General features: G+C 37.3%; 1 protein-coding gene across 1 annotated transcript in view; it reads left to right on the forward strand.

Moving 5' to 3' along the window:
* The first annotated feature begins 4,182 nt into the window (after positions 1-4,182).
* LOC135219645 (cytochrome P450 2L1-like) overlaps positions 4,183-17,536 on the forward strand; it is a 36,312-nt gene continuing 22,958 nt past the window's right edge. Inside the window, exons 1-2 of the mRNA XM_064256575.1 lie at positions 4,183-4,294; positions 4,721-4,820. Coding sequence (XP_064112645.1) covers positions 4,775-4,820 — 46 coding nt within the window. The 5' untranslated portion in view covers positions 4,183-4,294; positions 4,721-4,774. The remainder of the gene's footprint in view (positions 4,295-4,720; positions 4,821-17,536) is intronic.

Here is a 17,536-nt window from a genome sequence, read left to right on the forward strand (position 1 = left end):
TATATTATATATATATACATAATATTCTTATATATGTTAATTAAATGTATAATATAATATATATGTATATACGTATATATTGTATAATATATAATATTAATATATCTAATTATCTATATATATATATATAGATAATATATATATATATATATATATATATATATGTATATATATTATTATATATATATATATATATATATATATATTATATATATATATATATATATTATATATATATATATATATATATATTATCACCATCGATTATTTTGATTTCAGTCATATCACCTGCGTAGCATTGCGTTTAGATTTACTCACATTATCAGAGCGCTCCGAAGCTGCAAATCTTTGCCAAGGCTGATCAAGCCAATCTCCGGCCCGCCCCCTTCCCCCAAGGGAAAAAAATTGTCATAAATTCCATTTCTATTTCTCCTGAAGTCTAATCACTTTGCCGGTCACAAGGGCTATTTTTGGTTAGATTTCCAAGGAAAGATCTTCATGTGACTATTTTTCGTACTCCTGCTATAAAAGAATTAGCACACTTATCGAACGAAACAAATAACCTCTTGAGAACAGGTATAACAGATCATCAGTTCTCAAACATTCCTGATGAGAGTGATTGCTCGTAAGTCATCTGGCTTGACAACAGCCAGGTTCAGTGGCACCATTTTCCCCGTGAGATTGAGCATTTGAACTGATATCGTGTTCATACTATCATTTGCAGTCTAGTACTCAGCTTATACTAATCTTTATTAAATAGAAATTGCTTTTCTTTTATAGGTCGTTTCATAACCTTTTACTGATAGAGATTACTTGTCTTTTATAGGTCATTCATTTCTGAGAGGTGGTAAAAAAAAAACTTCAGCTGTCAACAAAAGGATAAGACCTTAGTGATAGGAGGTACTATAAATTATCTTAAAAAAATGACTCTGATCATTCAGTTTGGCACTTTGAGTATATAGTACACACTGCATAAACACCACGCATAGACTACGTTTGTGTTTATACGCAAGTAAGTGCATACATACGACTGCTTGATATTTCATAATTCTGGGGCATTTGTTAACTTGTGTCAAAACCACAAATGTGATTTGATCAACGGAAGACTGCTTGGGGTTTCCTCACTTGATTGTGTATGTGCATGATTATATTCCCCACAGCTTTTATCACTGACATGAGCCAGTCACTTGATTATATTGACGATAAAGATACCGAGTCGCATTTATTTAGTGAAATTAAAGAAAACACAAAAGCCAGGAAGTTCCAATCAAACCGTGACTTAGAACAGTCATGACTTCCAGCGCTGAAATTTCCTTTTTTTATTCAGATTTAAGTATTCGTTTTAATTCTGTATTCTGAAATTTGACCAAGTTTTCATAATTGGAAACACATTTTATAATGGCTATTCATTGCTCATTTGTGTGTGTGCGCGCGCGCGCACCGAATACATGTAAAACTTTAAAGAGAATAATTATCTTACATGATCCCGGAGTCAGAAAAGCCTTTTCATGATGGTCATTGCGACTGAGCACGCGCGCGCACACATATTATATATATATATATATATATATATATATATATAGATATATATATATATACACACAAATAGATACATTATATACACATACATGCATACATACATACATACATAAAAAGAAATGCAGAATGTGTAAAACTTAGTCCAGTAAGATTGGGTGACCGCAAAAAGAAAATTGAGCGGAGGTGTAAAACCATTTTTAAAATATTGGAATGATTTTGATTGGAGTTTGTGTCATTATTATCATTACTATTATCATTATTGTTATTATTATTATCATATTATTATAGTAGTGTTAGTATTAGTATAACAATTCCTTATTTGTTCAAAAGGCAGTCCAATGCTTTTCGACGTCGTTCAGTTGGTGAGGTAATCAATATTATGTTCTAACAAACAGTGCCATTTTAACTTTCTAATCGCTGTAGCGATAAACTGAATCTGCTAGACGGTTTTCCTCTGTCGTTTATCTAAATCTAGCTTTCTTTCCCTTGTCCTTTTAGAACGGTGTTTGAAAATCTGTTGGCATCGAGAAGCTGAACTGAACGGGGCTCACTTTTTCATTCCCTGATTTTTATGAGTTTTCCTAAATGTAATTTTCCCTGTATACTCAATCAAGTTTGTTGTTGGTAAGATACTGAAGTTATAATTTCATTTATGTCTATAGTTTCAGTTAGTTTTTTGCATAATATTATAGGTGAAAGAGTTTATTGTATTTATCATTGTTGCATTTATTGTAAGCAATTATTTTATTACAAAAAAACAAGGTGGTCACTCGGTGTGATGACTAGATATTTTTGTTTGTGTCGGAGCACTGACAATTAAAGAAAAAATTGACAGCATTTTCATTCCCTTAGGTTATTAAGTCACTTATGATATACTGTAAACAGATGATTGCACGTATTTGCACATGTGGCCATGAAATCGTTGTTATGTTGCAACATGGTAAAATTGCTCTTAGTTTCCGGGCGCCTTATTAATCAAGAAATAAACAAATGACTTTAGCAAGCTCTGCCTTAGCACAGTCAAGGCCACCAATAACAACCATACGTCTTAGGCGAAAGAATTTTAAACTAAAAGAAAAAAAAAAAAAAAAAAAAAAAAGCAGAGGCTTTTGCCATACGCCCTCACACAAAATAATGGTCGTTATGCGTGTCATATTCTTTATGTGTTCAAACCATATTATAAACATAAAAAATTTTCATGGAAGATGAAAACGTTTTTCGCGGAAGCTGTGCGGTACGACAGTTTGGGCGTCTGGTGACACATTAAGAACACGTTATTTCTTTGTTGTCTATCGCTGTGGAGTTGTGTCGAATCGTTTGAAACTAGAGCTGAATCCCAGGAATGAATTTGAGTAGAAATATAACTATTTTTCATGAAAGCAACGTTATTTGTGTCTTTAAACAAAGTGATCATACAGTGGGTGGGTGGGTTTCTTCATTCTCATAATGTGTATTACATTACCATTCTGGCGTGATGATAGCTATTGAGGTATGTTATAATTCAGTGAAAGATAAGGTTAAATTGTTACATTTTGTTAATCAAAAGTAATTTGAAAAGAAATGAGAACCAGTACAGCCGTGTAAATGGTGTGTTCCTTATATTTATTTTTTTATTACGCTCCAGGTTCATATTGAGAAGTTTTTGATGCAAAACGCGATGATAAAACTCCGTGTTTAGTAAAGCACATTCCTAAGTCAGTTTCGTGCGTTTAACCGGACGTTCGACGAAAAATATCCCATTTAAATCTATGCTCTGTGAACGGAATGACAACAGCCTCTTGTTGAAGGAATTGTCAGTGTTTTTCGATAATATACGTCCGTTGCCACTACCGTAGCATCTTGTGGGTATGAATTAATAGGACGCAGGAAGCTTGGCTGTGATCGTAGTAATTATTCTAGATTTCAAGAATGTAAAGGCGAGCTGATAAATGTGACTGAATGAAAAATAGATTAATGATAACTAGCTGAATGGAATATCGATAAGTAAACGTAGTTTTCATATTTTTGTGAAATGCATTACTTTTGGTATGCAAAATCCCCCCTTGAATTTGCAAGCTGGTATCAGTGCGAACGTCGTAATCACAAGCAAATGCCTGGAAGGCAGGCAAATGAGAAGCGATGATGATAACATGTACTAAATAGTACGCACAAGGCAAAGTGTTTTTCGATTAAATGTTCGGTTTTATTTGCATGTGAATTCATGAGTCTCGACTTTTAAAGGAAGTTATCCTATCTGCTGTTGTAAGTTTTAAAATGGCTTATGAACAGGGTACAGGTGTCTCGTGTTCTGTATTTGTTTACAACGCTAGTAAATTTGGGTATTTTGAATTATTATTTTAATTTAGACCAAGTTCAGTTAACTTAGTGAAGTTTTCAAGTCTAAAACTGTCAGAAGCAAATTAAAGCTCATCGGAAAAGACAATAAAAAATAGTTGCCAAATCATCCCTTATTCCAATAAGTATAATTATGGAATTTGCCCTATTTTATTCAGATCTCTTGATCCTGTCATCAGACATATAAATGACCCCGTATTGAATACTTCCAAAAGTACTCCCAGAAGCCTGTACAATCGAATCAGTTGAAATCTGTATTTCAGGAGTGCTTATGAGAGTCTTCTTTCGAAAGAAATACCCCTTAAACAAAAGAAATTCATTCTTTCTGAGGACATGCTGACAGTAGAGTTTCTGGCCCTCGTAGGGGCCATCATCTTTCTGGTCTGGATCCTCTGCAAAAAACCAGCTGGTTTGCCACCAGGTGAGTGATATTCATTGGTAATCATTCCTGTGGTTTTTCTTACATAATGAGATGGCTAACTGATGTTAGTTTTGCAGCGTTATTTCGGCCCCAAGTTGCAACACCTTTCATTCCTTTTACTGCACCTCCATTCACATTTTCTTCCATCTTGCTATCCAACCTCTCCCGACAATTGTTCATAGTGCAACTGAGAGGTTTTCCTCCTGTTACACCTTTCAAACCTTTCTACTCTTAATTTCCCTTTCAGTGCAGAATGACCTCTTAGGTCCTAGCCTTTGGCCTAAATTCTATATTTCATTCTATTCCATTATTGTTATTTTGTCAGCTTTTTTTTCGCACGAGCAAAAAAACTGCCGTTGTAATCAGTCATTAGGATGTGATAATGTATTATTATTATTATTATTATTATTATTATTATTATTATAGGACGCTGGGGACTACCTCTCGTTGGTTACATTCCTATGAAAAACAAGTACATTGATGACCTCCTCAAGGATTTCCAGAATCAGTTTGGAGACATGTATATGTAAGTGCAAATGATATTTACTTTTCCATTATTTGGTGGTTTGCCATTGGAATTATTGTACAGCGAACGTTATATATCTGTCTATCCATCTAGTATATACAACTATTATAACATACATATATTCATATATATATATATATAATATATATATATATATATATATATATATATATATATATATATATATAATTAATTATATATACTATATATATATATGTGTGTGTGTGTATGTGTATGTGCGTGTGTGCTTAGCGCGGGAATGCAACAACACCATCTTCTGCCTTTGCATGTTGCAAAGGGGTGGTGGCTATGGCTGAATGGTGCAGCATACAACTCACGTTTGCTTGGTCTGTGAATGGCTTCAGGCCCGCCTACCAGTCCCCGGGGCTGTGAAAGCATAACTGCGTCTCCTAAGGTCAAGCAAAAGGACGTTGTGCTAGCAGTTAGCAGTCTCATCGCTCTATATATACACTCAAAGTTTTTTGGAATAATATGAGATGGTTTGTAAAAAAAAAAAAAAAAAAAAAAGAAAACAGTGGTCGCTAACGCACTTATTCTTTTTCTGGAGAATTGTAATTAACCCCCACACCCCAACCCCGTGCATCCCGTAGGGGGGTAGGACCGTCAGTGCACCTCATGTGGTGCACTGTAGGCATTACTTAAGTGTTCTTGCAGCATGCCTTCGGCCCCTAACTGCAACCCCTTTCATTCCTGTGATTGTATCTCCTTTCATATTCTCTTTCTTCCATCTTACTTTCCTCCCTCTCCTAACAATTGATTCATAGTGTAACAGCTTTGAGGTTTTCCTCCTGTTACAACTTTCAGACCGTTTACTCTCAATTTCCCTTTCAGCGCTGAATAACTTCAAAGGTCCCAGTGCTTGGTCTTTGGCCTAAATACTATATTCAATCAATCAATCAAACCCCTACACAGAAGGCACATCAGCATCGTGTTAAACCAGCCTACAGGTACTGCACCATTTGCTTTTTTCTTGCATACCCTCTCAAAATTCCTGAGTATGAAGAACTTGCCTTTCCAACGCCGTTTTCTTGCCATCTACTCAGCCATTCCCGTGTCTTTCTTGTCCTTCTCTACTCTAATCCTTCTGAATTATGCACTTTTCAATAAGTTATCATCCTCCATTATTTCCACATGACAAAATAATGTCAAAAACCCTCTAACCTAGTCGTTCTCAACTTAGGGTCTGCGGATCCCTAGGGGTCCGCAGAGGTAATACAGGGAGGCCACAAGTCTGGAGTAAAAATTGTATATACTATACAATACATACATACTACATACATACCTACATACATACACACACACACACACACACACACACACACATATATATATATATATATATATATAAATATATATATATATATATATAATATATATATATGTATAAATCAATTGCTATAAACCTAAAATCGAACATGTGATATTAGCCTAGCAGCATTAGCCATCTCATTAAAGGAGCCAATACGAACTCATTTTTTTCCTGTTCTGTATTTCTTCTCTTATTTCCATTTATTGGTTTTCTTATTTTTCATAATTATTTAGGTACATGCATCTTTCTTTGGGTAAACATAATAACACGGTTTCGTTTTTACTTGTAAAAAGTTATCATGTTAAGCTGACAAGACCTTTCAACATCCTGGGGGGCCGGGGGAAAACCCATTTACATAAACGGGCTCCTCGCTACTGAAAAGGTTCAGAACCACTGCTCTAACCATTAAATATTTGCAACCACTTCTCCAACCTTTCTTCTATTGAGCATCAGGTCTCCTCGATTTCCTCACCTATCTGAAACCCAACTGTCAATTCCACTGGAGAAGTGAAGTGAGTGTTTATTTAAACGTTAATTCTCCTACTAAAGACTCAGGGACCTTGAGTCTCATAAATTTGATGGCTTGTATCTTAATATTTGCTAAGCCTGTTCCCGTCTTCCTATGCATATCTGTTATTGTCATTATGACTCATAGCTAAGCCAACAATCGGAAATTTCTTACTTACTTTTCTTGTTACAAGTTTGCGTATACTATACTCCCATATACAGAGATATTCTCCTATAAGGATTTCATAGTGAACGAAACGTTGACTAATCATGGTTGCTTAGAAATTCGACATTTTCAGTCTCAGTGACCTGGAACTTTCCTTTTGATTTCTAAATTTGGAAAGTATTCCCAGTGTTAATTGGGTTATCTATAGCAGTTCTGTGACCGTGGGGAGTGAAGATTCATTTCGCACTGGATTTGCCATCTTTGAAGGTAAAAAAAAAAAAAAAAAAATCAGCGAGGGTGCCCCTCATAAAAATGTAAGGAAATTTTGTGAGAGCCCTATATCCAAAATGGCTACTGTCAGCCAAACTAGAAATTAACTTTTTAATGGTTTGGCCCACAGAGCTGCATAATACATGATCCCTGACACTATTTTGGTCAAGAAATTCATAAACGATGTAGATTTATTGATTTGACCTATTTTTCCTTCAAATTCAAGATGGCCGCCAATTGTTAGCTCTTTAAGTGTCGATTTTTCAAAATCGTCATAGAGCCTTAATATTAGGCTCAAATGAAAGCTAATGCTAGTACTGAGTTCAGTTATAGATACAACTTACACATAAGTCATCACATGTCTGGAATGGAAGATTATAATGAAAGCAGGGAGACAGAAATTCTTTAGCTTGGTGTCTTTTTTTATTAAAAAAATTTTGTAATAGTAACTAAAAAGGATCTCCATTGGAATTTGCTGAATCTCCACACTTACTCCTTTCATCGTCACTGCTACTCTCATCTGAGCCGTCATGAGTTGTGAATTGCTGGTTCTCTGGTTCCCAGCTGTGGCATATGGTAGAAGGATGCTCTTGCAGGTTGTAATGGAGCTGGCAATATGTAAGGTAGTTTGTCCTTTCCATATAAATTTCAACGTCATCATCAGGCGGGAGACGGATTGTACACTTATTCTTCAGTTTGTGTCATTTGGAAGCTCATGTATGCCCACAGCTCACATCTGCATTCTCAGCATAAACAATGGAGAGGACAAATACCTTCAAATCTGCTCTGACATCATGTTTAGATTTCAGACTTTCACCCACTTGTCCTAGGAGCTCTCTTGCCTCACAATTGATCTTCACCTCCAATACGTTCTTCCTATGCCCATAGAACCCTGAGGTGTAGTCACTACCAATGATTATATGGGCAGGTATGTTGATATCGGCAACATCTTCTGAGAGCATGGCACAGCAGTTGATTAATGCATGCTTGCTTTATTCAGCAGATCATCTGACTTGGTCGAGACATAAGCTGCTTGAACATACACATCTGTGTCCAGTGTACTTACAGGCACTTGCCTTTGCATAGGCAGAGAATGGCATTCTATCTGCTTCTGGATGTGGGCTTCCTCTTTGATTTTTGATGAATATTTTTGAAATTTTCAAAATCTGGTTAAATGGCCGTAAGACATGAGCAACACCTCTGTTATCACGTGGCAAAAGCATTTTTTCGAAATATTAAAATTAATGGGGTTTTGGCCCCGCCCCCTTCACACTGTGACGTAGGGCTGACGTTTGGCTCCTAATGACTATTGTCATATTGTCCTTTATCTGCCCAATATATTAATTATTTTGATTTTTATTTCGCCTAATCTCTTACATCTGGCACCAACAATGGCTGAATGGCGTTCTGACCGGGTAGCACCGTAGCATGCCAGCCCAGCAGGGAGCCGGAGTCAGTGTGTCCCAGAGTTGCATAAGGGAAGGTATGCTGCTCTTTACTCCGAGCATTTTTTCGCTATTTACCGTGTTTTTTTCTTGTTTTCTTACATCAAGTAACTCTAAATACAATTTATATACGTTTGTGTGTATACTAGAGTGAAAGTGAGACAATATGTCGAAACGGAATCGTGCAACTATGGCCCGTTTAGTAAATTTTGCTAAAAAGAGACATAGGGTGGAAGGTAGACTGTTTTTTTTGTTGATGTGGCAGCGTCGCATTGCCACCACCATTGTTGGCTGATGTATCCAGCACTGTCCACCATCATCACCACCACCAGCACCACTACCAACAACAACACAAGGCTCTTTTTTGGCTGCTAAGAGCCCCGCCCTCATTGCCTCTAAGTCGTCTGGTGCGCAATCATCTGAGGTTTTTTCACCTTCACAGTTACGCTCTCAGTTAATGAAAGTAATAAAGGACGATGAAACGGGAGTATATGATGACAAATTATTACTTGGTTGGTTTCAAACCAAGCAACAAAGAGTCAGGTGGTACTTGATCATAGCCTCGCCTCGAGCAAATAATACCCCTTTTTAGGGGGGGGACTTGGTGCCGGAAACCAAGCAAAAAAAAACACTAAGAACTATTAGAAAGAAGGAAAGGCATTCTGAACTAAGCGCTAGTGAGTATTTAACATTTGTTTGTATCATGGTTTTGCTCATAGATCAGTTTTTTTCCACGAGTGCCAAAAAAAATCACTTCTTGACCTTTACTGCCATTTTTCTCAGTTTTCACTTTTTTGCACTGCAAACGGTAACTATTTTTTTATTTGTAGGCCAATTTCAAAGTTAAATATACCATTGGAAAGAGGAAAGAAAGGCAAATATTTTGTTGGGGCTAGATTTTTTCTTAGGTTGACGAGGAACTCATGATAACCAAATCAACAAAATTTGGGGGGGAAAATTCCCCCTCGCCCCCCATCCAAAAAAAGCAAAAAATGGAAAAACTGTTCCCAACATTTTTTTTCTACTATGATATACTTTCTGTGTATAAAGCCGCATTGCAATAGCTCTAAAAATGAAGGGAGAGTTACATTTTTAATTTTTTTTATTTTTTCTTATTTTTTCAATAAAACCCAAAATAATCATTCAATCACTCTGAAATTTTTCTTGGAACATCACCTTATATATATGTATAACATATAATAATTTCATAAAAATCGGAGCATTATTTCTATATAGGCGGAAGCCCCCCTTAAGACATAATTCCTATTAGTCACGCCAGTGCTCAGGTTGGTTAACATTTCTCCCCTGCTGTAAATGATGTCACCCTGTTCCTGTCCCACTTACCATTTCAGCTGTTCCTTTATAAGTTTCTGTAGCCTGACCTAGTTTCAAGAATTGACCATGAATTAGTTGAATTCAATAGCACCTGGGCATTTGGGTTGTTTTGCTGCCCAGCAATCGTGATCATAATTTTTTTATGTTGAAGGGAAGGTCAATATGTTGAGGTGTCCTCGTATTTATTTACTAACAAGGCACCGGGTTGTTCTTTTGATCTGCATAGCAGACGTCAGGTGGTAAACACCACTCCTTCTTAGCTAAGTCTCATTGACTGTGATGATATTTTCTAAGTTTCGTTCAATAACTTCTTTCTGGTGTGGAGGTTAAGTCGTTGAAACTTACAGTAAAAAAATATAAGTTATATTTTGCTAGCTACATCACTGGATAGATGCAAGAAGGTTTGAATAGGTGTTTAAGCTAAGAGTGGAAGGTGAAGTCTGAGATACAATTTCGTTTACAAATCATAGGAGAGCAAACACTGGCTCGATATGCATACATACAAACTAACATACGAAACTAGGTTGGTCACGTAGGCCACACAGCCTTGTGAGAACGTCAACATGATTTCTCAGAGAAGGCATTGTTGACGTTATTGTCAGCACAGATAATGATGACTCCAGGTGTCCACACACCGGGACGATTCGTCAAAGCTTCGTCAAACTTCTGCCTGACCTCCTTGGTCTCTGGCCTAGTTCTTATCTTGTACATTACTCTATAGAATGTGGAAATACATTCTTTATTTAACGTAAACCTTACATAATGCTCGGTCGGCTACAAAACCAAACACAGAATAATAGCCAGGGCAGAAAGTTTGACTTGCATTTGATATGTAATAGTGTGATTTTGGATATAAATGCAAATATATGGTAAACATATAACTGTTTATATGTAAAAATCAGATATATAGAAAATACTTATAAGAAAAAAAATACATGGAGTACACAAATATGGATCCACGTATAAGCTATATGCATATGGTATAATACTAAATACTAAGGATCACATGTGATATATAATGATACAGTTATTTACTGCTAGTCATGAGGATACATATTCAACAGAAAATACTAACGTACTTCTGATGGTTGCATGACATAAAGATTATATGTTAAAAATCATATATTGATAAAAATTAATGGTACCAAAATGTGATAAGATACAAGGTAACAGATTGAGTATAGGTGCTACCTGATTTGTTTATACATGTATTTATTGATTCAAATAAATGTGATTAATATATGTGCACTTTATATAGATTCCCAGTGCGTACATGCAGAGATATATTGATTCATTGTTTAACTCCAATATGCTTCAATTAGGTGCGCTACTAGATATAATAGTAAAGGTAGATTATATTGTATATAATTAAGATTCTCATGCTTTACATATGGAATGCTTTGTCAAGGAGGTTTCTACTACACATTTAGCCAGCGTCTTAAACAACTTTTCACACAGCTCACAGTTCTAAACAACCTCCTCGAGTCAAAAGAAATGGCCAATTTCAGATGGCTCTAAAATCAAATGCTTAAAGGCCACTGGAAAATTGTCTGGGCGGGGTCCAACGTTCTGTTGATTAGCCATTCTTGTTCTCCTCATCCTACGCCAGATAAATATGTTCGCAATGACCAGAATCACCACCGGCACGAGGGTCATAGCCAGCAAAGAGTAGAAACGAAGATCCTCCTTGGCGTAGTAAGCGTGGGAAGTATGGTCCATGATAGCCAAATTCGACGGATGCTGGGCCACCTTCACGTTAAAAGGCAGGGGAAGGGCTGGGATAAGGGTATTGGTCCAAGAAAAATTTGTGAAATAAGCCCGCTCCCTTATGATGGTGCTTATTCCATGAACGCTGTAGTTGGTCTTTGCTCCACTGCAGCTGTCCCCAGCGACGAACAGTCGAGAAGATGCAGCTGATCCATCCGGGCATGCGACGTTAAACTCTTCGACTGCGTAGTGTAGCCAGGTTCTGTTATTCGGCCTGTAAGCGAACTTATACCTGTCAAAAGGGTAAAGTCGGTTCAGACAACATTCAAGCGTGTGAGGAAGAGAGCCATTAAGGACTAGGCCTAACTCGCATGAATCCTCCGATATATTTTGGAATTCAAAGGAGTCAGCCGTACAAACTTTATTACCCATGGCATTAGAACAATGAGCGAACCGATCTAGGTCTCTGACGACCGTAAAAGTTTCCTTATCAGAGGAAATTAATACGTAGCCAGACAAATTCGATATTACTGGTAATGAGCTATTAGACATGTAAGTAGGGAACGGAGCTATTTTGTAAGATTTCCAGGCATCAGAGAATCGAAAGGGATATTAACGCCATTTTTACGTATGAGCCTGGCCTTGAGAGAGGCTCCGATACGTAAACAGGAATAGTTGAAGAAAAAAAAAACAATAAATTACTTGAACTTACCATAAAAAGGATTTATAGTGATAATTTACTGTAGAGGAAAGGTCGCCAGAAACTCAGCTAAATACTTTACAGCTATTTATTTACAAGAGGCTCGTACTAGCCTGGAGAAAAGTAAATGCAACGGGTCCCCACATGGACTAATAATATCTCGCAAGTGGATGATTGCTGGCTCAAAATGGAATTCGTAAAAGCTGGTTTCATAATCTTGGGTAATGCAACACTTGCGGGCAGACAGACTTGGCACGTGACTCAGGGAATCTGGAAAAGGATCCCAGATTACACAAGATAAAAGAAAAATGACTTCTTGCTTTAGTTACGGATATTTAGTTCTCTAACACTGGGGCAAAGGAACTCTAATGTTTCACTGAGGGATGCACTGAAGACTTAGTCTTTAACAAGTCACAAGGGAAAGCACGTGGCCCGATGAGGACAAAGGGCTTTTGATATAGGAGGGATAAAAGTGAGACTTGAAAATGAAATTAGCAAGAGTCGTATGGTAGTAAAAGGTGCTGGTTTGGAGTTTACACTTTTAGACGTACCTGGATGCCATGTTCAGTAGATCTTTGTAGAAAAGTGCCTGGCTTTAATCATGATTCTGTAATTTTCTACGCTTACTGAGATTAAGCTATAATAAAATTCAATCTTATGTGCTTCTAACAAAGGAGCATAACCAAGTTTCTCACGCGCATTCTCTAAAGTTAATGTTAAGTCTTTGATAGGCAAGAGATATGGCGAAAGAACTCCCTTTGTAGCTAGAGTAATCGCTTCCACATAGTCTTTGGATTTTTCAATAAAATGTGAAGTTTTCACATGGACATAATATACCTTCGAAATGTAATATGCTAATGTTGCAAGCAGGTATTGCACATCTATAATCTGATTTATATTACTGGAATGTTCGTTCACCAATGTCATAAGCTAATTCATTGACTTTGATTGTCTGTGTAGTTCAGAGAAAATTAATTCATGTTCATGTTGTAAAAATTCAATTCTCTTATTCTGATCGTTAATTTTAAGACGATTTGAAATTCCCAGACCTAAGCTTGCAACGGACCCAAAGATATTGAGCTCCGCGAATAAGAATGGGTTACGCAGTTCTATGTTGTTGTGTCTGACGGTCCACATAAGGAGTTCATGAGCTAAGCATTCTGCTTCAGCTGTCTCGTTTTGCAAATCAAAAGACAACATCTCTGCTATACTCAAAGTCTGTACCAGCGGATTCTCTGGGTTAAAAGGAAAATGACGACTGTGCAATTGACTCAGTGATTCAGCAAAACGTGATAAGTCACTTTTAATATTAATGACTTAATTTTCTGGCAAGAAAATCGCTCGCAAATCAACTTCAAGAATTATGTTGGTCGCTATTGCTCCTCCCACACGAGACAAGTGTCTGAACAAACAGTACCAATCCGAATAATATAAGCTTCATGTTGGAAACCTGCAAATAATAAATTATATGTAATTACTCATGTTTAAATTAGCTACTTCTTATTCAAAATTTTGAATAAGAAGTTTGAAATTCCCAGACCTAAGCTTGCAACGGACCCAAAGATATTGAGCGCTGCGAATAAGAGGGGTTACGCAGTTCTACGTTGTTGTGTCTGACGGTCTACATAAGGAGTTCACGAGTAAAGCATTCTACCTCAGTTGTCTTGTTTTGCAAATCAATAGACAACATCCCTGCTACACTCAAAGTCTGTGCCAGCGGATTCTCTGGGTTAAAAGGAAAATGACGACTGTGCAATTAGTATCCATTCCCCCAAGTGTAGCTCGTAGAACATTTAACACCCTCCTATTTACCCATTCTACCAATCTGTTTGACTCTGGGTGGTAAATCATGGTATTGAGTTTCTTAATGCAAAGGAATTCACACAACAAGTTAAGGAAATGGTTATTGAATTCTCCACCCGAGTCAGAGATTATCATGTGTGGAATTCTGTGTTTACAGATGTAGCACTCGTAGAATTTCCTAGCGCATTCAAATTGCGGTTTTTGTTTTTAGTGCTATCAATTCAGTATATCGAGTCAAGGCATCTATTAACACTAAGAGGTGCCTATTTCCTCTGTCAGACTCGTAAAACCCTGTTAATAAATCTAAGTGTACTCTTTCAAAGGGTTGCTTTGGGATGGGATAGGCCCCTAGGCTGACAGGTGTCTTGGTGTGCCCTTTGTTTTCGTGACAAATGTGACAATTAGCTATGTGTTTTTTTATATCTGTAAGTATTGTAGGCCAGTAAAATAGTGATTTGGCTTTCTGTGACATGATAGAGAACCCTGGATGACCATGTAAGGGATTAGGATGCAACCAGTTTAGGACGATTGGTATAAGAGAGATTGGTACTCTACCTGGTCGTTAGTCATATGCGGTGTGCTTCGGGTTTTCCTCTTCACAGACCTACACAGAATATTACCTTTGGTTATATAAGTCTGCTGCGCATACTTAAAATATTCTTTTTCTTTAGGATTTCTGTTCAAAGCATTTATTATTTTTCTTAACTGCTGATCTTTCCTTTGCTCAGTCTGTACCAGTTCAGCGCTCCAACCTGGGACTTCAGTGTGCGCGATCGCTTGGCTCAGGATATGTTCTTGTTTTGATACGGTTTTAACAATGGGCACGGATGTTGCTATATCTTCTAGTTCAGCTAATGGTTCCATGCAGGATGGCGCGGGGTTGTGGGATAAAGCGTCAGCGATGATATTTGCTTTCCCAGGGAGGTATCCTATCTTTGCTCCAAAGTCCTGAATGATCATATGCCACCGAGTTCTTTTGGGACTGATTAAAGCCTTTGAAGAACTCAGCGAGGGGCTTATGGTCAGTAAGGACCTTAACAGGATAGCCGTAGATTATGAACTTAAAATGTACTAGTGAGTTAACGATACCTAGCCCTTCCTTGTCTATTACTGCATATTTGCTTTCAGAGGGCTTCACTTTACATGAATAAAAAGCTGAAGTAGCACCCCTTCAACCCCTTGGTCTTAGGCGTCAGTTGCAATAAAATTTTTTTTACTGAAATCAGGGAATTTTAAGATAGGTGAATTGCACAATTTCTCTTTCAAGGTATCGAACGCCTGTTGATGCGTTTCAGACCATATAAAATCTACGCCCTTCTTCATAAGATCCATTAAAGGAGCTGCTATGATTGAATAGTTGTGTACAAACCTTCTGTAGTACCCACTAAACCCCAAAAATTGTTGTATCCCCTTTACGTTAGTAGGTACCGGAAAGTTACGGATAGCTGACACCTCATCATGGACTACCTCAAGACCTTGACTAGACACCGTAAAACCTAAATAGACTAGTTCTGTTTTAAAAAACTCACACTTTGATATTTTTACTCTTAGATTGTGTTGCCTTAGTCTCTGTAGCACTAGCTCTAGTTTATGCAAATGTTCTTCTAAGGTATTTGAAAAGATTACAAGGTCGTCCATATAGGCATGAAGGGTATCCCCTAACAAGTCTCCAAATACTATATTAATCATTCTGGTGAATGTAATTGGGGCGCAACGTAAACCGAAAGGCATACATGAAAATTCATAGAGTCCCCTGGCTGTGCTGAAGGTGGTGTATGGGGTATTCTCTTTAGCTAAGGGTATCTGGTGAAAGCCTTTAAGTAAGTCCAAGCTGGTGTAATATTTGTTCTGTCCTAACAAGGATAAGATATCGTTGGTACATGGCACTGGAAAACGATCGGGAATCGTTTCATTGTTTAAGCAATGGAAATCTACGCAAATTCGCCAAGTCCGATCTTTATTGGGTACAACGATTAAGGGAAAATTGGAAAGGCTATTCGATTTCCTAATGACTTCTTCTAACATCTTGTCAACTTCGTCATTTATCTCATTCGGAAATTTCTTTGGGAGTCTATAAGAAGGTACGTAAATAGCTTTATGCTTGTCCTTTAACCTGTATTTGGTGTTCAATGACATCCATTTTCCCTAGAGATCCCTCGCTAGTGGAGAAAACATCATGATATTTAGTTAAAAGATAAAATTTCTGCTGGATCTCCCCTTCTTGAATGTGTTTATTGATTTTACTTTTGATAGATTGTAAGAGGGATTCGTCGACAACAGGTTGAGCGTGATTAATTTCAGCAACGGTAAGAATGCGATATTTATACACTTTCATATCCACGATATGTTGATTTTTGTGGATTACTAGATTGGCATTCAAATGGTTACAGACTTCAATGTTAACTTGTTGCTGTGAGTCAATAGTGTATAATGCTTGTGTCGCAGAAAGTCCGTTAATTTTCAGAATGTCAGGAAGGATTAAGATTTCAGATCTCGGCAAAGTCTTCTTTACATGCACCAAGATATTCGAGGGTGCATTCGGCTCGAGAGTTTGCGTGCAAGCTAATATTACAGGTGTGCGAGAATTCTTTTGGGTCGCTTGAACAATGTCATGATTCATGAAACAACTGATTGGTTCCTCAATGTACGTTACTGTTTGATTGTCTGTCTCTTTTTTGTCCAAAACGGATTTTAATGTGTTAGAAGATTATAGAATTTTCCTTTGATAAACACGCCATGTTTGGCAGGAGCTAAGATAATGTTTTGAATGCACATAGATGGGTATCCTACAATTACAACTGGATACATATCAATGTGTTGTACAACTATAAAGGTATCGCTAAGCGTGCGCTTATCCACCCTGTACTGAATCTGAGTTACGCCTACGACACTTAGTTTGTTATTGCCAATTCCCGAAAGCCGTACTCCGGACTTCTCAATAGGGAAGTTCAGCACTGAATGATCTTATAGGTCCCAGCGCTTGGGCTATGCCCTAAATTCCATAATCCATCCATCAATAGGGAAGTTCGAAAACAACAAACGGTGAGTCTGTAAGTCCATGATATTACGTGAACTACGGGAATAAAAAAGCAATGTAAATGGCTGATATTCTAAATTTACGGCGTGCAAAGTAGGACGTAATTCATCATTACTGATGATAGACCGAATTCGATGAAAATCTACGTGAACCTGTACTGATTTTTTGGATATGGTCGTGTGATTCATAGGAAAATTCAGGGTTTCACATAAGTCTTCTAGCTGATTAAATTTATTTTTTAATTCAAAAGATGTTGATACAAATGACCCAGCATCACTCTCTCCTCCACTAGAGTCAATTACGTGGTATTTGCTTTGCTATGAACACCTGAAAAATTTGACCGACTCTGATTGTTTTGACTAGACGGCCCAGGAACTGAGTTCCCTGAAGCCCGATTTGCTCGTTTTTGATTCTGA

The sequence above is a fragment of the Macrobrachium nipponense genome, chromosome 1, assembly GCF_015104395.2.
Source record: "Macrobrachium nipponense isolate FS-2020 chromosome 1, ASM1510439v2, whole genome shotgun sequence".
Taxonomy (NCBI): Eukaryota; Metazoa; Arthropoda; class Malacostraca; order Decapoda; family Palaemonidae; genus Macrobrachium; species Macrobrachium nipponense.